The sequence below is a fragment of the Orbicella faveolata genome, unplaced genomic scaffold (genome assembly GCF_042242905.1).
Source record: "Orbicella faveolata isolate gen_17 unplaced genomic scaffold, um_ofav_v1 contig_1, whole genome shotgun sequence".
NCBI classification, from domain to species: Eukaryota; Metazoa; Cnidaria; class Anthozoa; order Scleractinia; family Merulinidae; genus Orbicella; species Orbicella faveolata.
Window position 1 is genome coordinate 25,204,988 of NW_028301536.1, and position 22,888 is coordinate 25,227,875.

At 39.5% G+C, this 22,888-nt stretch overlaps 4 protein-coding genes across 5 annotated transcripts; 3 read left to right on the plus strand and 1 right to left on the minus strand.

Annotated features, from left to right (window-relative positions):
- Positions 1 to 1,018: 1,018 nt before the first annotated feature.
- On the minus strand, positions 1,019 to 8,205 carry LOC110043730 (uncharacterized). 2 transcript variants are annotated; one of them, XM_020749230.2, is made up of 8 exons: positions 8,053 to 8,205; positions 5,642 to 5,821; positions 4,896 to 5,075; positions 4,649 to 4,687; positions 2,994 to 3,173; positions 2,264 to 2,443; positions 2,040 to 2,078; positions 1,019 to 1,890 (listed from the first exon to the last, which is right to left on the minus strand). In XM_020749230.2, exons 1-8 carry the CDS (start codon positions 8,117 to 8,119, stop codon positions 1,790 to 1,792), a joined length of 966 nt encoding a protein of 321 aa, XP_020604889.1. In that variant the 5' UTR covers positions 8,120 to 8,205; the 3' UTR covers positions 1,019 to 1,789. The 2 variants fall into 2 exon arrangements, with proteins under 2 accessions (XP_020604889.1, XP_020604888.1); XM_020749229.2 differs by having other exon boundaries at positions 1,019 to 1,893; positions 8,053 to 8,204.
- A 3,805-nt stretch (positions 8,206 to 12,010) lies between these two features.
- Positions 12,011 to 13,862, plus strand: LOC149118520 (uncharacterized). Its single transcript, XM_089297232.1, has one exon. The coding sequence runs from the start codon at positions 12,720 to 12,722 to the stop codon at positions 13,326 to 13,328; it is 609 nt and encodes a 202-aa protein (XP_089153358.1). The 5' UTR covers positions 12,011 to 12,719; the 3' UTR covers positions 13,329 to 13,862.
- A 246-nt stretch (positions 13,863 to 14,108) lies between these two features.
- LOC110057425 (uncharacterized) lies at positions 14,109 to 14,738 on the plus strand. The gene is made up of 2 exons (XM_089287500.1): positions 14,109 to 14,391; positions 14,529 to 14,738. Exons 1-2 carry the CDS (start codon positions 14,134 to 14,136, stop codon positions 14,736 to 14,738), a joined length of 468 nt encoding a protein of 155 aa, XP_089143626.1. The 5' UTR covers positions 14,109 to 14,133.
- Positions 14,739 to 14,937: 199 nt separating this feature from the next.
- LOC110057450 (uncharacterized) lies at positions 14,938 to 16,258 on the plus strand. The gene is made up of 5 exons (XM_089287573.1): positions 14,938 to 14,970; positions 15,001 to 15,210; positions 15,342 to 15,421; positions 15,554 to 15,764; positions 15,936 to 16,258. The coding sequence occupies exons 1-5, from the start codon at positions 14,938 to 14,940 to the stop codon at positions 16,212 to 16,214; spliced, it is 813 nt and encodes a 270-aa protein (XP_089143699.1). The 3' UTR covers positions 16,215 to 16,258.
- Positions 16,259 to 22,888: the final 6,630 nt, after the last annotated feature.

The window sequence follows — 22,888 nt, forward strand, 5'->3', positions numbered from 1 at the left end:
ATAGTAAATCTGCATATGAGCAACTACTGCAGAAAGCTATCTTAAAAACTCTTTCTGAAAGAAGGCTACAGGACTTAGCTTGTATGGTGTTCAAAGTCAGGCATGATCTGTGCCCCCCGCCCCCTTCCTCCCAAGCGTCAAAAATTTGTTCTCATTGAAAAGTTCTACTTACAACCTTAGAGGCGCAGATTTCCACATTCCCAGATTTAATACTATCACCGATGGGAAAAACTCCCTCAGATATATCGGACCTATGCTGATCATGAGAGTAACTGGACAGCCATCGACTCCTGGCCCCAGTTGCAAACAAGCTAACTTCTCATTAGTGAAAAAGATCGACTCTCAACTAACTTAAAAAAACTTACCGTCCCTGCAATCTTTCAAAAGACAGATCTGCTTAACTAACTTTTCGTCCAAGATAAAACACGAGTGCGAGAACTCTGTCTTAAGTAGTACATGACCACCAAGCTTGTTTCGTGAATTATTGTAAATATATAAGGTAGTTAAATTTTAGTTTTTGTACATGGTCAAATTTTAGGTGTTTAAATTTTAATAGCTTATTTTTTTTATTTTAAGTGTCCCCTAATAGTAGAGGTTTTTTTTTTTACCCTCGGCTAGACTTCCTTGAAATAAAATTTTTCATTCATTTCATTCATTCATTCAAGGGGAGGGGAGCGCTACCATCGAAGGGGTACAGCATGTTTTCTGGATACAGAACCAAATTAAAAAAATACTGGCTGTAGAAGTAAGAAGTAGAAATATAATTATGAAATCCAGGATCAGGAAACAAACTTTGGTTCAAATGAGGGGTCCATTATAAAGTTTTTCCCAAGAGGTTTCTTAGTTTGGTGAGCAAGTGTTGTTTTGGACCATTTTTGGCTCACTTGTAGACGAAGGCGGGCAAGCCAAACATGTAATGACACGCGTGATACGTTTTCAACGAGGAGATCCCCATTTTTTTTTTGTATGACTTGTTTTATTGGCCCATTTTTTGCACAAAACTGACTCGACTAAGAAGTAAGAATAAACCAGTTCCTTTGTTTCCTTTATTTTCTTAAAAACAACATTTCTAAATAGTCGAAAACAACTTTCTCTACTGAAAGGTCTTACAAACGCTTCCTTTATTTTCTTGAATTAATCCACATTTCCAACATAGCTAAAATCAGTATTCTCTAGTCAAAGTTTCTATACTACATGTGTATTGATCTCAAAATTTTTATCAGGCTTCCGGGTTACAACAAATGTGAAACACAAAACTTGCTCTAGTACACACCGGAATCTGAACACTACGGACAACTTAATTGATACATAAGGTAAGCTTATTTAGAGCATTCACTCTCATTCCACGTGTATCTGTCCTGATTTGGCAAAACTCTGCTGTGACGTTTTTGGTTTTTGTGTGAAGATTTGAAAGGGGGATTGGAAGGGGAAGGGTTGGGTTAAAGTGTGGCACTGTTCGTCGCTACCCTGTGGTTATTAGATTTAAGGCTGTTGTAAACTGAATTCTGACTGCCCTCATTGGAAGCGGTTAGCCAAGTTGCCATCCGAAACTTTTAGCTCTTTAAAACAACTTTTCCTGGAATTGAGAGCCTAAACAGGGCGCATCAGCACGAGTACGGCCACTCTCGTTGTCAGGGTTGGAGAAAGCCGGGAACTAAAGGGACGGGAGACCGGGAGCTCTTAGAATACGAAGCATTCTTATAGTTGTCTGTAGCTAAGGTTTGGCAAATCAGGTTGAACTTATATTTCAGTAATCGTCATCCAGAGTTTCATCGACAGTTGGCTTGGTTTATTCGTCTGTCCCAACAGTTGAAGGGTCCATGTCTGGGGTTGTCTTGATAGAACCCTCAGCGGCATTGACTGGGTTGGTTACCACAGCTGCAGTGGTAACTGCTTTGGAATCAAACAGATTGAAAAAACTTGTGATTTATGCACATAAAAGGTGCACAATTACAAATTGTTGCAATAATGAAGTCTCGGTCTCGATATTAAAGAAAAGAAAGAAGTATCTTGCATATTATAATGCGCTGTGTACATACCTGGGGTTGGCGGATGTGTGACTGGTGATGCACAAAGAGCTGAATAAAAAAAAAAAGGAAGCATAATTACAACGGTGTTGAAGGTAAAAATACAACAATGTCTTCTGTATATATCATTACTTCAATAAACCCCCGACAACCAGCAAAAGGACTACAAATAAACAACAAGGAATATAAGCAACAAAACACAAACAAAGAGTAAAACAAAATCATCTAATTATCACCTGCCGAAGATTTGCAGATTTGAGCTTGGTTTTTCGGCTCCACGCATGTTTCGCAGTTTTCATCACAGACATTGTAGCCAATATGGTCTTTGGACCACAATCTCAGGGCAAAATTTTCCTTGCATTTGGTGCAAGACCCACTGATTAAACAGTCCACGCACTTGCTCGATGCCTCACATTCTGTAAGGAATTCGAACAGAAAAACAAACTCATTCCACTGTCAACGAACTGTTTTGGCTTGGATTTTACTAGTAGTCAAAGTATAAGGACAAATATAGGTTCACCTGCACGGCAGCAGAAGACTAAAACACATTAAACCAGGTACAAGAAAATAATGAGAAGTGAACTGACTCGTTCTCATCTGACCCTAACTAGTGATCACCGCGGTATAAGTCGATCTGAACAGTTCATAAGCAATGAAAAAGATATGAACTGCGAATGATTGTAAGCTGAAGAAATCATTCTCGGAGTAGTGTTTGCAATTTAAGGAACGTTAAAAATGCTATGTTTGTGTTTATTTTTTCTGTTTCTTCTCATATCTCCATTCTAAGGTTAATAGTTAGGGTGAACTAACACGTTGTATCGATGCAGGCCTGCCTATAGACCTACCAATATCCCACGTGACTGAGAAACATTACAAAGAAACTAAGTTAACATTAGCCACATCACCCATACTTATTTGCAGCTCAAAGATAATCAACTTAAGAGTGGATGTCGTTGATCTCAATACCTCCTCTCTGATCACAGATGTGCGTCCCTAAGACTGGGTCCCAAACCACGCCATTTTTTTCTCCTCCCCAGCATTCACTAACACGCACACATAAACGGCGCACGTAAATTTTTGTCAGTGCGTAGCCATCGTCGCACTTGTGACATTTATTGTTTCTACAGTCCTGACAATTGTTACAATCTGAAAGCAAAGCAATCATCAGTTTATATATAAAGAAGAAATTAAATCATTTGAATTGTGTTATTCTTACGCATACGCCCTAGCAGTAGAGGTTACTGAAAACTACTGATACACTGTGTGACTGACGCTGGAGCCTGTGGAAAGTTTCACTTATCAAACTGGCATCTGTAGTTTTGACGTAATAAACAAATCCTTTAAAGTAATACCTGCTGTTAAAAGTATCAATCGTGATGTTTATATATATATCCAGATTATGGCAGAAAGAGGTCTGGGTGTTGAAACTTGGAACTATACAACTGCATGCGCTACACAACTGAGAAATTTTGGAGCGAGCGGAGCGGATAAAGGCAATTTGTGAACTTGTGTTTCTCGGTCCTTGCAACAATGTAGCCAAGGGTTCACTGAAACAGCAATAATCTGATGCGACTCGCACCGTGATTTCGCACTCCTGCCACTTATCAATGGTTTAACTGAGCCACTTGCATTACTACTCACAAACAACGGAATTCGAGCGATGAGTAGAATTTTTCCCCTAGGCCAAGAACACCGGCTGGTTTACAAACAAATATTATTTATGAGGTTTCCTGTGCAGACGTTCCGTCGAACTATATGGGAGAAACTGGAAGGTGTTCACAAACCAGAAGAAACGGACATTTTAGAAACACAACAACCGTGAGAAGGTTCAAACATTGCCACTCACGCATTGTTGAACAATCACTCTATTGACTTTAACAACGCCCACGGAATCAACAAGGGAAATTTTCGCGCGAGGAAACATTGGAATATTGGTATACTGCAATCACAAGTGAATCAGTAACTCGAAGCTATTACCCAGGCAATATTAATTCGGTTATGAACTCCACATTAGCATTTTATTTGGGCGCAGGTAATTTATTGTTTTTGTTTTTGTTTTTGTTGTAGTATTTTCTACTTCACAATTTTTACCGTACATATTTCTGCGTTCGCGCTTTTTACTCACATTTGTTAGAGATTACAGACTGACAATCGAAAGCTCCAGTAATTTCAAACTATTTTAACCAGAGAACGTTTTGTAAATTTTAATTGTGTCTTATCTTGGTTAGTTGTCCATTTTTAAACATTATATTGTACACCGAGTGGTCATACCCCTTAATCTTCAACAAAGGCACACAGTGGAATATCTGAGTGAGAGATGCTCTCGTCTGACCTTATTACTGATTAAGGAAAGTGAGGGAAAATAACAGAGCCACTTAACGGTACCTAATATTTTTATAGAGCAAAGTCAGTATAACTCAGCTGTTCATTTACCCTTCTGCCCTCGGTCTTTTCAGTTTTAATCAGTGGACATTCCGACATTTCAGTAGGAGTGCCACGGAGGGTCGCTATCTGAGACACACCTCGCGTTTGAACTGTTGCAATAATGAAGTCTCGGTCTCGATATTGAAACTAAATAAAGAAAGAAGCATCCTGCATTTTATAATGCGCTGTACACATACCTGGGTTCGGCGGATGCGTGGCTGGTGGTGCACAAAGAGCTGAATAAAACAGAAAAGAAAAAAAGCAAGCATAATTAAAACGGTGTTGAGGCTAAAAATACAACAATGTCTTTTGTATACATCATTACATCAATATACCCCCGAAAACCAGCAAAAGGACTGCAGATAAGCAACAAACAACAAGGAATATACATGTAAGCACCCAAACACAAAAGAAGAGTTAAAAAATCATTTAATTATATATCACCTGCCGAAGACTTGCAGACTTGAGCTTGGCTTTTCGGTTCCACGCATTTTTCGCAGTTTTTGTCACAGACATTGTAGCCAATATGGCCTTTGGACCACAATCTCAGGGCAAAATTTTGCTTGCATTTGGTGCAAGACCCACTGACCAAACACTCGACGCACTTGCTCGATGCTCCACATTCTGTAAGGAATGCGAACAGAAAAAGAAATTCATTCCACTGTCAACAAACTGTTTTGGAATAGATTTTACTAGCAAGACACGTAGCACCATAAGAACAAACATAGGTTCACCTGCAAGGCAGTAAAAGACTGAAACACACTAAAATAGGTACAAGAGAATAACGAGAAGTGAACTGACTCGTTCTCATCTGAACCTAACTAGTGATCGCTGCGATACAAGTCGATCTGAACAGTTGTCTTCCATAAGTAATGAAAAACATATAAACCGCAAATGGTTGTATTAAAACTGAAGAAATCATTCTCGGAGTAGTTTTTGCAATTTAAGAAGCGTTAACAATGCCGTGTTTGTGTTTAATTTTTCTGGTTCTTCTCATATCTCCATTCTAAGGTTAATAGTTAGGGTGAACTTACGCGTTGTATTGATGCAGGCCTGCCTATAGACCTACCAATACCCCAGGTGACTGAGAAACATTACATAGAAACCAAGTTAACATCGGCCACTTCACCCATACTTATTTACAGCTCAAAGATAATCAACTCATGAGTGGATGTCGTTGATCTCAATACCTCCTCTCTGGTCACAGATGTGCGTCCCTAAGACTGGGTCCCAAACCACGCCAGTTTTTTCTCCTCCCCAGCATTCACTAGCACGCACACATAAACGGCGCACGTAAATTTTTGTCAGTGCGTAGCCTTCGTTGCACTTGTGACATTTATTGTTTCTACAGTCCCGACAATTGTCGCAATCTGAAAACAAAAGCAATCATCAGTTTATAGATAAAAAAGAAATCATTCGAATTTTGTTATTCTTACGCATACGCCCTAGCAATAAAGGTTACTGAACACTACTGTTACGCCGTTTGACCTACGTTGAAGCCTGTGGTAAGTTTCAGTTTTCAGACTGGCATCTGTAGTTTTGACGTAATAAACAAATAACTTTCAGCAGTACCTGCTGTTAAAAATATCATTTCTAATGTACATCCAGATTATATGGCAGAAAGAGGTCTGGGTGTTGAGAAAGGTCACCGAGTCTTGGAACTACAGAACTTCGAAATTTTGGAGCGAGCTGAACGGATAACGGGAATTCGTCGTTTCTTTTCAACAGGCTGTCGCGCTTGCGTTTTTCCCTGTAATAATTTAGCTAAGGGTTCACTGAACAGCCACAGTCTGATGCGACTCACTCCGTGATTTCGCAGTCCTGTCATGTATCAAATGTTTAACGGAGCCACTTACAAGGTTACTCAGAAACAATGACATTCCAGCCACGAGTAGACCTCTCAAAACCCTACGACAATAATTTTTTCCCCTACGCCAAGAACAGTTGCGGACAAACAAGTGTTGCTCATGAGGTGTCTCCGTCGAACTATAGAGAAACTGGAAGGTATTTTCAAACCAGAAAGAACGAACATATTAGAAACACAAAAAGTTATGGAAAAGGTTCAAACATTGCCACTCTGCATTACTGAACAATGCTGAACAACCACTCTATTGATTTCGCGTGAGGAAAACATTGGAATACTGGCAAACTGCAATCACAAGCGAATCAGTAACTCGAACCTATTACCCAGGTATTATTAATTGTGTTATGAACTCCACATTAGCATTTTATTTCCGTGCAAGTAATTTATTGTTCTTGTTGTTATTTTTTTCTACTTCACACGTTTTCACCGTACATATTTCCGCGTTCGCGCTTTTTACACACATTTGCCAAAGATTACAGTCTGACAATCGAAAGCTCTAGTAATTTCAAACTGTTTTAACCAGAGAACGTCTTGAAAATTTTAAGTGTGTGTTATCCCGGTTTCCCGTCCATTTTTAAACATTATATTGCTGACCGAGTTGTCATACCCCTCAATCTTGAACAAAGGCACTCGGTGGAATATTCGACTAAGAGTTCCTCTCGTCTGACCTTATTACTGATTAAGGAATGTGAGGGAAAATAACGGAGCCTCTTAACGGCACTTAATATTTCAATAGAGTAAAGCACAACTCGGCTGTTCATTTACTCTGCTGCGTTGGTCTTTACAGTTTTAATCAGTAGACATTTCGACCCCCGGGGGGGAAGGGGTACTGCCATATATGGGCTATATAAGTATGTGCCGCTGTCAAGGGTACGGTTTTAAAGCAGTTTACTCTAGGATAGGGTATATAAATCAGAGCGTTTGGGTCTAGAATAGGGTATCATTTTTCACAAAACTGACTAGTTGGTTGAAGAATTTATCTAGACTAAGGAAACCAGCAATTGCCACTCAAAGATATAAAAAAATCAAATCGGCAAGTTTAACTTTACGCAAATTAGCCTCAACAGTGTCGATAGATGGGGGGATTTTGGGAGTTTACTCTAGTATAGGGTAGCAAAATTCAGCTGAACTAGCTCTGGTATAGGCTAAGGGTTCCAGGGTCCCAGCGGCTCACCCCCACCCAGAAATTCCCAAAGTACTCCGCCCCCTCCCCCCGGGATTTCGACATTTTAGTTCGAGCCCCACGGGGGGCGCGATCTCGGACATACGTCGCGTTTGAATTTTGCCAGTGCAAGAGAAAGAAATTTTTGTGGTAGCCACAATGTCTTGTCTTATCTTGTCTTGTAAGGCAAATGCATTTCACAACGATTAAAATCGGACTTCATAAACATAATGATAGTCGGGTCAGGGATTTGTTCTGTAAAAATCACACAGCGCCATGATCAGTGCTTCAAGCGGTACACATCACTTACAAATCGCCACGATAAAACGTGCATGAGAAAAACGGTTCAATTAAGATTACAAATCAAGAGACAAGAAAAAAAAAGAAACACTTATAGGAAATAGAGTTCTGTTCAAGGGTGTAGCGAACTACTTTCAGCTTTCAGGAAACTTTCGGAGATAACAGATTAAGCCTTTCAAATTGGTACGAAAATAGTCTGCCAACGTGACCTCACAAATTACACTAAACAAATTACAAACTGTCTCTACAGATAAGAGAAATGAGATAAAACTTACCGTTGAATGGATACGAAAGTGCAGGGACAAGAAAGACTAAACTGAGAAGAAACACAACGGTCTTCATAGCTGGGTCGTCGCCAATGAGAAAGCAGGACTTATTGCGTGCAAAGGAAACAAACACCAGTCAATTGATCTGCGCATAAGTCTGCGCGTGAAACCAGTTAAAAAGGATCAAATACCGGATGTTTCTTTAAAAAGATACGTTTGATTTTAGATCTAATTTCTTGTCACTGCGCCAAAGCCAAGATATCCTGGAGTATATTCTAGCCCCGTATATTGAGGGTGGCAAAGGTGGGGTACCAATCACGCATCACGCTGAATTTTTTTTTATTAAATTACGCATCACGGAGAATTTTTTTCCACAAATCACGCGACACGTAAAAAGAAGAAAGCAAATCGACAATTTTACTTTCTTGACCCTAAAAGTGTCGTTAAAAGAAGAACTTTGCCGTTTCAACCACAAAAATGCCTCGGCAAATATGTGACCTCTCACGCGAAAACGTTCCTTACGGTATCCGTTGGAACGGCTGAACGCACGGCAAGTGAACTAGCCCGCGAACAGGCTCCCAGCGAGGGCGGAAAAAATCCGGCGGGGGCGTAAAAAAAATCCGGCGAGCAAAGCGAGCCGTTAAGCGCGAAATAGAAGAATTTCGCGAATTGTGCTCCCCCTCGTTACCATTCCGCTCTCGGCTCTCCACGCTCGCCCTAGACCACACCTGGCTAGTTCGCACTAAACTGGGAGCCTGTTCCCAGGCCACAAGTGAACAGATAACTGGAATAGCGATAGTCAATTTACTTGTTCCAAGCAAGAGAAAATGTTCTCTTGTTCCAAAATATCTTAACACCACTTGGTTCTACATGAGTTGATAACCACTGAATATAATGAGTAATGACTTTAGAGACGATTTAATGAAATGCAAACCGTGAAGGTAAATGTTAGAGACTCATGAAATGTGGGCTGTGTAGGTATATGTTGGAAATTAATAGGATGAAAGCTGTGTAGGTATATGTGGGAGATTAATGAGATGTATTGCTGTGTAGGCATATGTTCGGAATTCGAAATGAATACTATGAAAGATGTGTAGGTATATGTGGGGGATAAATGAGATGTAGGCTGTGTAGTACATGTAGGGGATTAATGAGATGTATTGCCGTGTGGGGATATGTTGGGAATTAATACGATGAAAGCTGTGTAGGTATATGTGGGGATTAATGAGATGTATTGCTGTGTAGGTATATGTGGGGCATTAATGAGATGTAAGCTGTGCTGGTAAATGTGGGGGATTAATTAGATGTAGGCTGTGTAGGTATATGTGGGGAATTAATAAAATACAGACTGTGTAGGTACATGTGGGGGATTAATGAAATATATTGCTGTGTAGGTATATGTGGGGGACTAATAAGATGTATGCTGTGTAGGTAAACGTGGGGGATTAATGAGATGTAATGCTGTGTAGGTATATGCCGGGAGATTAATGAGTTGTGTAGGTTTATGTGGCGGATCAATAAAATGTAGACTGTGCAGGTATATGTGGGGGATTAGTGAGGTGTAGGCTGTGTAGGTATATGTGGGGGATTAATGAGATGTAGGCTGTGCAGGTATATGAAGGGGATTGATGAGATGTAGGCTGTGAAGGTAAATGAAGGGGATTAATGAGATGCAGGTAGTGTAGGTATATGTGGGGTATTAATGAGAAGTGGGCTGTGTAGGTATATGTAGGGGATTAATGAAATGCAGGCTGTGAGGGGATATTGGGGGATATTTAGGGAGATGTTTGAGCAAGAATACTTGATTATATATTCAGGAGGTATTGCTTTAAGAGATTAAGAGAGATGTGTATATTGCGGTGGGATTAACTGGCCGCCCAACCATCCGGGTGGTGTCGCACTTATAAAGCGAAAGAACAAAAGGCTGGGCTGTGAGCCAATGAGAAAGCACTGGCGTCATAGCCAAACTGGACGAACGAGTTTCGGACACCGGCTGGATTTGATTATTCAAAATGGCGGATATACCTTACTTTAAGGTTATAATATGCTAATTTGCCATTCTTTATATGCACGCTTGTGTTCTGTAACGGCTTTGTAATTTATGCTGTACATACAGTTATACATTAAAATACACGTTCACCTTGTGTATCTTGAGCTACAGTAGCCAGATTAAGCCTTGATTGACAACGTTTGTTTAAGGTTCTCTCTACCATTTAATATTACAGGTTGCAGCGACAGGGTAGTTGAAATTCCACCGTCTACGAATGCCTACGAGCGAAAACAACTTCCGGTGCCTCGCCGCCTAAAGCATCACAATTTTCAATTCCATCAGATATCATTGTCTCCGCATCATTTAGATTTGAGGCCAATTAAGTAGCGAAACCCCCGAGAACTGAAAGCTATGGAAAGAGAAATAATGTACTAATTACTTGGTTTGGAGTGGGAAAGCCCCGAGTAACAACTCGTTATGTTCAAGGACGTTATCGATGACATGGCCTTTAAGTGTTCAAAGCCTTGGGCTATACTGAAGAAGAAGATGCAAGCGATTGCCTTGTAGTAATGGGGAAGATGAAAAGGTGTTGCATCGGCGAAGTAACGTAAACGAGACTTTTTCAGCAGGAGGGAAGAACTTCTTACCTAAACGCTTGACAACTTAATCGCTGAATTAAAAAAGAACCTTGGCAAAGAGCTGCAATTTATGTGAGTTTTTACGGTTTTTACATGATGCTGTCATCTGCGTTCGACTGGTCTTGGGATAAAACATGAGCAAAGCACAAAGCAGCCACTTAGGATGACAGACCCCAATCGTTAAACAAGTGTATCGACCTTCCAGCATTGGAGATGCAAATATAGGGATCTTAACAATGACGACGGCGACGCCGAGGGCAACACCTTGTAAAATTGAATTTGTCCAGGATGCCTATGGCTCTAAAACCTCGCTCAGGCTAAATATGTAAATGAAAATACGAAAAATTAGCAGTTCGACTCATCGTTCGCGTTCGCGGTCATTTTGCGTTGCTGTTTTGCAGAGAACGGCTATGAAATGTACAAAGGTTCACTGAACACACTTGCACAGCCTTTGTTTTGCTCATTAAACCTTTTGATTGGTGGTGCTCATTGACGTCGTGGTTTGCTCCAGACTCCGTCCACACTATGCCGGAGGAATTTAAAAACGCATAGAGCTTTATTTCTACGGTTAGGCCTACGGTCCAAAGTAATCCGTCACGAAAACGGAGCTTTTCGAAAACGCTCTTCAAACCGGAGGAATTTGAAAACGCCGGCTTTGAGTTTTTGTGTGGACGGAAAACATTTTAAAACGGACCTTTCCGAACACGATAGGATCAGGAGAACCACTTGATTCCCCTGGCCGAGATTTGCTTAAACAACAATATCAAACGACCGCTGATTGTTGCGTTTTTAAATTCCTCCGGTGTAGTAGACGACCGGGCCTAAGCTTCCAGGGCTCCTAATGAAGTCAATAATCAGACGGCGTTCTTCAATGAGTCTAAAGAGAAAAAATTCGGAGGAGGTCCCGCCCAAAGGATAAATGCACCATATATAAACACCGTAAACAAAATAAATATTTAGGAGTGGAACTCTTAAGGACCTCGGTAAAGTTTAATGTTCCTTATATGTTACTAGCATTATCACGAGGGCTGACCCGCTGGCTAACCTACTTTTACTGTCGGATTTATCAGAAGGAACCTGAAAAACATTTTAGAAAAACTCTTGTTATCGAATACCAGGGTATGCCACTCGTTTTGTTAAACATTTTTATCATTCCCCTATAACACAATTAGGAGCCTGTTCACAGGCTAAGTTGGCAAAGATTTTGTGTACAAATTGAGAAGAAGTCTACGCCACCTTTGCCATGCTCCAATATACAGGCAATATTTTCGTCAAACAAAAACAGCGCTTCTCGAATGCTCGATGCCAATAATATTTCTGCGAGTGCGTGATATAAGGCTATAATGCCTGCACCCTGACTCCAAAATTGCCGTTAACACCATCCAGACAGACATCAAATACATTCGAAAACAGAAATGTCACACGATATTATTTAAGACATCGGGTAGAATGCCTGGACATTATTAATTATTCATGACCGGCGAAGCGGCAAATTTGAATGTTTGCGTGTCGTGAAATGCCCTGATTAAGAGAAGAAAGGGTCCAAATTGGCCCAATAGCGTTGATAAAACTTACTGTTCTGGTTTCCAGGAGTTAAAACTTCAACTTTCACGCGCGGCTTTTTGAAGAAGAAGGTTGAATCTTCAATTTAAGCCGTTAAGTAAGTTGATATATGAGGTATAAGGAGTAGCTTTTTGCTCTTGAAAATGGGCAAAAATTGGCCATTTTTTGTATGGGGACCGTTTTCAGAAGCAATTTTCAGACCATCTAAACCGGCCTTCCTAATTTTCACGCACGGCAAATGAAAGATGGCTTTTTACTGAAACAAAACCCGTTTCAAATTTGAAAATCGGTCCACAGGAACCTGTAGCTTTTTGAGTTTGAAAACTTCTTGTTGGAGTTGCATTTGAAAATGGCGCGTCTTCGATGGAAGAGCTATTGTCTTAAGCACACGTCTGTATAACAATGGCTGTCAAAACTAAACAATACCCATTCAAGAAAACCACTTGACTGTAACTGAAATATTCATTACCGCGAATTTCAAAAGTATGCTGTCGGCGCAGCTGATTCATTCGAAAACCTGTTGCTCAATGAACATGGAAAGCGAAATCGTAAGTGATCGGGAGCTCTTTTCAGAGCTCTTCGAAACCCCGATCCATCCCCTGCTGATCAACATAGTACCTCCGTTCGTCAATGAAAGCAATGGCATATTTCAATTTCAACTGAATGGCGAAGCTCTTTGGAGATGGAGAGAAGTTTGTGGACAGCCGAACACAGTGTTTGCGCTTCTGCAATTAAGTATTCTGCCTCTTGGCTATCGATTGACAGAATCTGCTGGAGAGCGCGTAGGAAAAGCGTTGGTCGAAAGCATCAGGCGGTTTTGGAGAAAGACGCAACACGTCAAAAGCACGACGAAACGGAAAGAGATGCGAGCGGAGACGTGGATTAAGCTGGGAGTGAAACCGGAGGAGATCGCGGAATCACCAAAAGACGTCTTGGCTCACCTCATAGAAGAGAATAGCAACCTTCGCGAGACTGTGGAGGAAAAGGCGGCCGATCTCTACAATAAGATGCGGCAAAGACTAGCCCACTCTGGAAATGACTACACAGAAGTGGGAAAGAAGCAGCAATACAGGCAATTGACACAAATACAGTGAGTAAACTTTAATCAAGTGCTTTAACTATCGTAAACAACTATTGTAAACAATACCTAGGGAAAGCCTTCACACAAATTATGACAGGACCTAAGAACATAGCTACCTACGGTTGTATACATAGGATCATATTGCCCTTTGTTATTTCTTTGCAGAAGGAAAGCCAAAGATGCACTCTGGTTCGGAGAAACATATGGGTTAATGCCCGAGTCCTTGAAGCTCCGGGATAAAACCGGACAGACTCATGACATCAATTTAAAGGGTATTCCAACAGGTAACTAAACTTCAAACACCAATATACTGTAATAGAGTACTTCACGAGAGCAAAAGATAACTGTCCTCTTTTCACTTTCTTGGCAGATGGTCCTGAGAAAGAAAACCTGCCCATTAGTGGAGCCGTTCCTGACATACGTGTACAAAACGAAGACCATTCAAAGCAAGGAGATAGTTCCAAAGGTAGGGAGACCTTTCTAACAAAAATTATCTTTAAACAGGGTGCCTTCTGAGTCACAAAAGTGGTTTTCAGAACAGCCCTGCTTTGTGCGTTTAATAATAATAATAATAATATTTATAATAAGAATAATAATAAGAATAATAATAACAACAATAATAATAATAATAATAATAATAATAATAATAATAATAATAATAATGTCTTGTCTCTATGAACACGAAGAATAACAAAACATAAACACTTCCAAGTCTTCAGCACAAAAAAATACACTTATGTTGGGTTAGGTACTTGATGGTTAAACGTTGTTTCAAGAAATAATGTCATCAAAATTGTTATTTCCCTTTAGAGAAGAAAATGCATGCATATGAGAAGTTGCCCGAAACTGAAAAGGAGAAAATCAGGGGAATACTTTTTATAATGGACAAGTTTTCCATTTCATGGGAGGCTTACCATGAGCTGACTCAGCAGGACCAGACACTGCCTGGATCCTACTTGGTACAGGGATGTCAAGGCACCATAGACTCTAGTTGGAACATAAGAAAAGCACCAGGGGACCAACCAGGAGCTGAGTTACCACTTGAGGACCTACTGAAGCAACAAATTGAAAAACATGTAAGTAAAACAAGTTACACAATTTAATTAAGCTTATGGTTGCACAGTGTGTTAGTTTATGGGAGCCACAGCAAATAAACTATAAGTTGAACAAGTCCAAAAGAAATCATTTCACACTCTGTTACATTTTGCTCTAGCTGAAGAAGACCAACCAACCAGAAGACCAAAGCCCAACAGTGAAAGTGAAAATATCTGGTGATGGTGCAAGAATGTCTCATTCCAGCAATTTATTTGTGTGCTCCTTTTCTATCTTGGATGAAGGTCAAAATGTACTCTCTAGTGCAGGTAAATACACGCATACATACATACATACATACATACACATGCATTTAAAGTGTAAAATTTGATTTTCGTAAAACAGTGCTCAATACATAAATGTAGAGCGGAGTATATAGTTTACTTGTTTTTTTCCTCCCACAATATACATGCATTTATTTATGAATAGCAGAACAGCCTTTTTCAAAATTGAGATCCCTAATTGATAAAACTACAGTGTACTCACAAGTTATCTGTTTTTGTTTCTATACATCTCATGACTAATTGCCAATGTTGTTCGATTCTAATGAACATGTTGAAAAAGTCTGAAGTTAAACATTTCAACCAACTTAGGTCAAGTATTTCTACTTCCCCCTTACATGTATTGTGCTTTTTACAGGCAACCACACTATTGCTGTACTGAAAACCTCTGAAGACTATAAAAACCTGAGAAATGGATTGGCAAATGTGACATCAACTGTCAATAAGCTAATCGACGATGGATTTGTTGTAATGAATGGAAAGAAAGTAAAACTGCAGTTCTTCTTGGGGGGTGATTACAAAGTAAGTACAATGTCTATGACTTGATGATTACATAAAAAAACTGCAAAGTTTCCAGGACTGTGTACTGTGTACTGTGTACTGGATGATATTGAGCTTGGTGGTTTATTGCATTATTATTATCATTCCAACAGTTTCTACTTCTTTCAATGGGAATGAAGGGGGCCATCTCCAACAATTCATGCATCTGGTGCTTGATCCATAAAAAAGACAGGTACTATTCAGAACTATCTTGTTTCTTGATAATTAACTGATTGCATACCCTTTTTTAATATTTGAGGTTTCAACATGTTTTGTAAAATTCTGATCTTCCTTAAGTTTCTGTTCTGTTGGTCTTCAACTTTAGATGCAACATGGATGTTCCATTCTCTTATTACCAGTCATCGAACATGAAAAGGACGCTGGGTCCAGATTGGTATAAGCAACCTGGATGCCAGCATCAGCCATTATTCAAGATACCCCTCGACAACATCATTATTGATGAGCTTCACCTTATGCTACGTGTGATGGATCGACTGGAAACAGGCCTAATCCTCGAAGTTTTAGATTGGGATGAGGTAGAATCAATATTTATTCTCTTCACAAATTTTGCTTTGAAAAAGGTTTATGTATGTTATATTTTGATTGCCCTACCATAATTAACTGACATATGAACTGACAGTTACTAACACCATAGCACATGTATCAACAGTTTCATCATACTAATGAATTACCTCTTACCAAATCAGGCTGAAAACAAAGATAAAGCCCCATCAGCAAGAAAGCCCATCCACTTAGATGCACTTTTAACCACAGTGCGCTCACTAGGAATTACCCTCAATGTATGGAGACCGAAGGAATCAGCAAGGAAAGTGGAATGGACATCTCTGCTGGGTGGAGAGAAGCGGTTACTCCTGAGAAAACTTCCCTGCAACTTTTCAAAATTGCTACCACCAGAAAGGGCACCAGTTGTTCAAAAACTGTGGACAGTGAGTAAAAATGTCATTTCTAATGCAAAGCATGTTTAAGGAAGAAAACTTTTGCTCTGGGCTTTGTTGGTTGATATATTAGTCCTGATCTTACTTGGGAATCTTCTTTCAAGCCCAGATCTTTAGCAAAGAAACAATTATTTTTATTCCTAGCAAAGTTTTAGGGGATTTCAAGGCGAATAAAGTAAGGTAAACATCGCCAATTACTGAAAAACTTCAAAGAGGCCAGCGAGTTATTGTGTGACAACAACAGCGTGAAGACTCGTGTCAATCGGTCAGATTTTTTTGAGAAACTCGGCTTTCAAGCCCAGATCTTTAGCAAAGAAACAATTATTTTTATTCCTAGCAAAGTTTTAGGGGATTTCAAGGCGAATAAAGTAAGGTAAACATCGCCAATTACTGAAAAACTTCAAAGAGGCCAGCGAGTTATTGTGTGACAACAACAGCGTGAAGACTCGTGTCAATCGGTCAGATTTTTTTGAGAAACTCGGCTTTCAAGCCCAGATCTTTAGCAAAGAAACAATTATTTTTATTCCTAGCAAAGTTTTAGGGGATTTCAAGGCGAATAAAGTAAGGTAAACATCGCCAATTACTGAAAAACTTCAAAGAGGCGAGCAAGTTATTGTCAACAACAGCGTGAAGACTCGTGTCAATCGGTCAGATTTTTTTGAGAAACTCGGCTTTCAAGCCCAGATCTTTAGCAAAGAAACAATTTTTTTTATTCCTTGCAAAGTTTTAGGGGATTTCAAGGCGAATAAAGTAAGGTAAACATCGCCAATTACTGAAAAACTTCAGAGGCCAGCGAGTTATTATGTGACAACAACAACGTGAAGACTGGTGTCATCAGTCAGATATTTTTGAGAAGCTCGGCTTTCAAGACCAGATCTTTAGCAAAGAAACAATTCTTTTTATTCCTTGCAAAGTTTTAGGGGATTTCAAGGCGAATAAAGTAAGGGAAACATCGCCAATTACTGAAAAATTTCGAAGAGGCGAACGAGTTATTGTGTGACAACAATCTTCGAAGTTTTTGTCACAGAATAATTCGCTCGCGTGAAGATAAGAGTGTTATTCCGTGGATAATTATTCTCCGGAACTTCTTCTGTGATATCCTTTACGTAAAGAAATCACACCAAAACCATGCTATACATCTAAAATCTCATTTAGACTATCAGATAGTCTAAATCTGTGCTATTTGGAATGTATGTTTATGTGGTACGAACATGTACGAACGTGTATGTAGGTGGTACGAAAAGACGTTGGTACGAAAAACCCGGATACATGTAATGGCCTATGGTAAAAATCGGATGCAAATATCCATTACAAGTCCAACGCTTGAAATAGCCAGCTTGAAATACGCGATATCGGAAACAATAGAATAAAGAATAACTTTCGAGGCCTTTGTTTCTTAGCCCCGCCTTGACAAGTTAATGAGCTAAAGCAGTATTCCCTTCGGAGGAAAGCGTACGTGATCTTTGACCAATCAGAGCGTCCCTGTTTACGCTTCGCTGCTAATATTACAGACCTATATTTTTTATTCGACTGCAAGTAAATGTCCCGAGAACAATAGGCATTCTACGCGATGAATATTCAAAGAATATTTTCAGCTTAAAATCGGCAGAAAAATAAATTGGAGAGTTTGTTGATTCCTTGTCAAACACTTTCTCAGCAAACAGAGCAAGCCCAAACAATAGCGTTTATTGTTATGGTATATAATTTGAAGAGGTGCAGCATAAACAATATTCTTATTAAAAATGAGGGTAGTGCTGACAGGGCTACCTTGTTAAATAAAGTTGACTTTACTTTACTTTAAGACTGTTCGAGGATGTACAAGTAACATAATCAAGTTGAATTCGGTAAAACTGGCCGGACTTAAAAAGGATATTCTCGGTGTATTTTGTGTCAGACATCCTGGAATACCTCGAAAATATTTCCTTTAGGACAGTGCATACGACGTCTCTTCCGTTCAGGCATCGGATGTTAGAGGAATAGATTTATCGATTAATATTTCCCAAGAGTTTTGGAATAGTAACTATTCATTTTATGTTTCCGTAGGCATACTGAAAAAACATGAAGGACCTCAAAGACAGACAAATTTTACCACACACTGCTATTTCTCTAGGACAGTGCATGCGACGTTTCGTCCGTTCAGGCATCGGATGTTCAAGAAATGGATTTATCGATTAATAATTCCCAAGAGTTTTAGAATAGTAGCCATTCAATTTATGTTTTCGTAGGCATACTGAAAAACATGAAGGACCACAAACACAGACAGATTTTACCACGCACTGCTATTTCTTTAGGACGAGTGCAGGCGACGCTCTATCCGTTCAGACATCGCATGATCAAGAAATGGATTTATGGATTAAAAAATTCCCAAGAGTACTTTCGAAGTACTTGAAGAGTAGCCATTCAATTTCTGGTTTCGTAGCCATACTAACAAAATGATGGTCCCTAAAGAGATACACCTATTACCACAAGCACTGCTATTACTTTACGAGGGGTGCATGCGACGTTTTGTCCGTTTAGACATCGCATGATCATAAAATGGATTTATGGATTAAAAACTTCCCAAGAGTACTAGAAGAGTAGCCATTCAATTTGTTGTTTGGTAGCCATACTCAGAAACATGAAGCCGCCTAAAGATGTACGACTTTGACCACAAACACTGCTATTCCTTCAGGAAAGTGTATGCGACGTTTCTCCCGTTCAGGCATCGGATGCTCAAGAAATGGATTTATCGATTAATTATTCCCAAGAGTTTTAGAATAACAGCCATTCAATTTATGTTGTCGTAGGCATACTGAAAAACATGAAGGACCCAAATGACAGAGAAATTTTACCACACAGTGCTATTTCTTTAGGACGAGTGCATGCGACGTTCTATCCGTTCAGACATCGCATGATCAAGAAATGGATTCATGGATTAAAAAATTCCAAAGAGTACTAGAAGAGTAGCCATTCAATTTCTGCTTTCGTAGGCATGCTAAGAAAATGAGGGCTCCTAAAAATAGACACCTTTTACCACAAGCACTGCTATTCCTTTACGGGGGTGCATGCGACGTTTCGTCCGTTCAGACATCACATGATCAAAAAATGGATTTATCGATTAAAAGCTTCCCAAGAGTACTAGAAGAGTAGCCATTCAATTTGTTGTTTGGTAGCCATACTCGGAAACATGAAGGCCCCATAAAGAGGTACGACTTTGACCAGAAACATTGTTATTTCTTTAGGACAGTGCATGCGACGTTTCGTCCGCTCAGGCATCAGATGTTTAAGAAATGGATTTATTGATTAATTATTCCCAAGAGCTTTAGAATGTTAGCCATTCAATTTATGTTGTCGTAGGCATAATGAAAAACATGAAGGACCCAAAAGAAGAGTTTTAGAATAGTAGCCATTCAATTTATGTTTTTGTAGGCATACTGAAAAACATGAAGGACCACAAACACAGACAGATTTTACCACGCACTGCTATTTCTTTAGGACGAGTGCAGGAGACGCTCTATCCGTTCAGACATCGCATGATCAAGAAATGGATTTATGGATTAAAAAATTCCGAAGAGTACTAGAAGAGTAGCCATTCAATTTCTTGTTTCGTAACCATACTAACAAAATGATGGCCCTAGAGATATACATCTTTTACCACAAACACTGCTATTCCTTTACGAGGGGTGCATGCGACGTTTTGTCCGTTCAGACATCGCATGATCAAAAAATAAATTTATGGATAAAAAAAAAAAACCCAAGAGTACAAGAGGAGCAGCCATTCAATTTGTTGTTTGGTAGCCATACTCAGAAACATGAAGGACGCCTAAAGATGTACGACTTTGACCACAAACACTGCTATTCCTTTAGGACAGTGCATGCGACGTTTCATCCGTTCAGGCATCGGATGTTCAAGAAATGGTTTTATCCATTAATTATTCCCAAGAGTTTTAGAATAATAGCCATTCAATTTATGTTTTCGTAGGCACACTGAAAAACATGAAGGAACCAAAAGACAGAGAAATTTTACCACACACTGCCATTTCTTTAGGACGAGTGCACGCGACTTTCTATCCGTTCAGACATCGAAGGTTCAAAAAATAGATTTATGGATTAAAAAAATTCCGAAGAGTACTAGAAGAGTAGCCATTCAATTTGTTGTTTGGTAGCCATACTCAGAAACATGAAGGACCCCTAAAGATGTACGACTTTCACCACAAACACTGCTATTCCTTCAGGAAAGTGTATGCGACGTTTCTCCCGTTCAGGCATCGGATGCTCAAGAAATGGATTTATCGATTAATTATTCCCAAGAGTTTTAGAATAATAGCCGTTCAATTTATGTTGTCGTAGGCATACTGAAAAACATGAAGGACCCAAAAGACAGACAAATTTTACCACACACTGCTATTTCTTTAGGACGAGTGCACGCGACCTTCTATCCGTTCAGACGTCGCATGATCAAGAAATGGATTCATGGATTAAAAAATTCCGCAGAGTACTAGAAGAGTAGCCATTCAATTTTTCGTTTCATAGGCATACTAACAATATGATCGCCCCGAAAAATATACACCTTTTACCACAAGCACTGCTATTCCTTTACTATGGGTGCATGCGACGTTTTGTCCGCTTAGACATCGCATGATCATAAAATGGATTTGTGGATTAAAAACTTCCCAAGAACACTAGAAGAGTACCCATTCAATTTGTTGTTTGGTAGCCATACTCAGAAACGTGAAGGCGCCTAAAGATGTACGACTTTGACCACAAACACTGCTATTCCTTCAGGAAAGTGTATGCGACGTTTCTCCCGTTCAGGCATCGGATGCTCAAGAAATGGATTTATCGATTAATTATTCCCAAGAGTTTTAGAATAATAGCCATTCAATTTATGTTGTCGTAGGCATACTGAAAAACATGAAGGACCCAAAAGACAGACAAATTTTACCACACACTACTATTTCTTTAGGACGAGTGCACGCGACCTTCTATCCGTTCAGACATCGCATGATCAAGAAATGGATTCATGGATTAAAAAATTCCGCAGAGTACTAGAAGATTAGCCATTCAATTTTTCGTTTCGTAGGCATACTAACAAAATGATGGCCACGAAAAATATACACCTTTTACCACAAGCACTGCTATTCCTTTACGAAGGGTGCATGCGACGTTTTGTCCGCTTAGACATCGCATGATCATAAAATGGATTTGTGGATTAAAAACTTCCCAAGAACACTAGAAGAGTACCCATTCAATTTGTTGTTTGGTAGCCATACTCAGAAACGTGAAGGCGCCTAAAGATGTACGACTTTGACCACAAACACTGCTATTCCTTCAGGAAAGTGTATGCGACGTTTCTCCCGTTCAGGCATCGGATGCTCAAGAAATGGATTTATCGATTAATTATTCCCAAGAGTTTTAGAATAATAGCCATTCAATTTATATTGTCGTAGGCATACTGAAAAACATGAAGGACCCAAAAGACAGACAAATTTTACCACACACTACTATTTCTTTAGGACGAGTGCACGCGACCTTCTATCCGTTCAGACATCGCATGATCAAGAAATGGATTCATGGATTAAAAAATTCCGCAGAGTACTAGAAGATTAGCCATTCAATTTTTCGTTTCGTAAGCATACTAACAAAATGATGGCCACGAAAAATATACACCTTTTACCACAAGCACTGCTATTCCTTTACGAAGGGTGCATGCGACGTTTTGTCCGTTTAGACATCGCATGATCATAAAATGGATTTATGGATTAAAAACTTCCCAAGAGTACTACAAGAGTGGCTTTTCAATTTGTTGTTTGGTAGCCATACTCAGAAACATGAAGGCGCCTAAAGATGTACAACTTTGACCACAAACACTGCTATTCCTTCAGGAAAGTGCGTGCGACGTTTCGTCCGTTCAAGCATCGGCTGTTCAAGAAATGGATTTATCGATTAATTATTCCCAAGAGTTTTAGAATAATTGCCATTCAATTTATGTTTTCGTAGGCAAAATGAAAAACATGAAGGACCCAAAAGACAGAGAAATTTCACCACACAGTGCCATTTCTTTAGGACGAGTGCATGCGACGTTCTATCCGGTCAGACATCGCATGATCAAGAAATGGATTCATGGATTAAAAAATTCCGAAGAGTACTAGAAGGGTAGCCATTCAATTTGTTGTTTGGTAGCCATACTCGGAAACATGAAGGCCCCATAAAGATGTACGACTTTGACCAGAAACATTGTTATTTCTTTAAGACAGTGCATGCGACGTTTCGTCCACTCAGGCATCAGATGTTTAAGAAATGGATTTATTGATTAATTATTCCCAAGAGCTTTAGAATGTTAGCCATTCAATTTATGTTGTCGTAGGCATACTGAAAAACATGAAGGACCCAGAAGACAGACAAATTTTACCACACACTGCTATTTCTTTAGGACGAGTGCACGCAACCTTCTATCCGTTCAGACATCGCATAATCAAGAAATGGACTCATGGATTAAAAAATTCCGCAGAGTACTAGAAGATTAGCCATTCAATTTTTCGTTTCGTAGGCATACTAACAAAATGATGGCCACGAAAAATATACACCTTTTACCACAAGCACTGCTATTCCTTTACGAAGGGTGCATGCGACGTTTTGTCCGTTTAGACATCGCATGATCATAAAATGGATTTATGGATTAAAACTTCCCAAGAGTACTACAAGAGTGGCTTTTCAATTTGTTG

What these genes read in the sequence shown, in the direction of transcription:
- LOC110057450 (XM_089287573.1), top strand. Translation starts at nt 14,938, where the DNA reads ATGTTGTTCGATTCTAATGAACATGTTGAAAAA. An exon ending in CTAATGAACATGTTGAAAAA is followed by an intron (nt 14,971 to 15,000) that starts GTCTGAAGTTAA and finishes CAACCAACTTAG; the next exon opens with GTCAAGTATTTCTACTTCCC. An exon ending in AAGTTTTAGATTGGGATGAG is followed by an intron (nt 15,765 to 15,935) that starts GTAGAATCAATA and finishes TTACCAAATCAG; the next exon opens with GCTGAAAACAAAGATAAAGC.
- LOC149118520 (XM_089297232.1), top strand. Translation starts at nt 12,720, where the DNA reads ATGCTGTCGGCGCAGCTGATTCATTCGAAAACCTGTTGCTCAATGAAC.
- LOC110057425 (XM_089287500.1), top strand. Translation starts at nt 14,134, where the DNA reads ATGCATGCATATGAGAAGTTGCCCGAAACTGAAAAGGAGAAAATCAGG. An exon ending in AGCAACAAATTGAAAAACAT is followed by an intron (nt 14,392 to 14,528) that starts GTAAGTAAAACA and finishes ATTTTGCTCTAG; the next exon opens with CTGAAGAAGACCAACCAACC.
- LOC110043730 (XM_020749229.2), bottom strand. Translation starts at nt 8,119, where the DNA reads ATGAAGACCGTTGTGTTTCTTCTCAGTTTAGTCTTTCTTGTCCCTGCA. An exon ending in ACTTTCGTATCCATTCAACG is followed by an intron (nt 5,822 to 8,052) that starts GTAAGTTTTATC and finishes TTTTGTTTTCAG; the next exon opens with ATTGCGACAATTGTCGGGAC. An exon ending in AATCTGCAAATCTTCGGCAG is followed by an intron (nt 2,079 to 2,263) that starts GTGATAATTAGA and finishes TTTTTTATTCAG; the next exon opens with CTCTTTGTGCATCACCAGTC.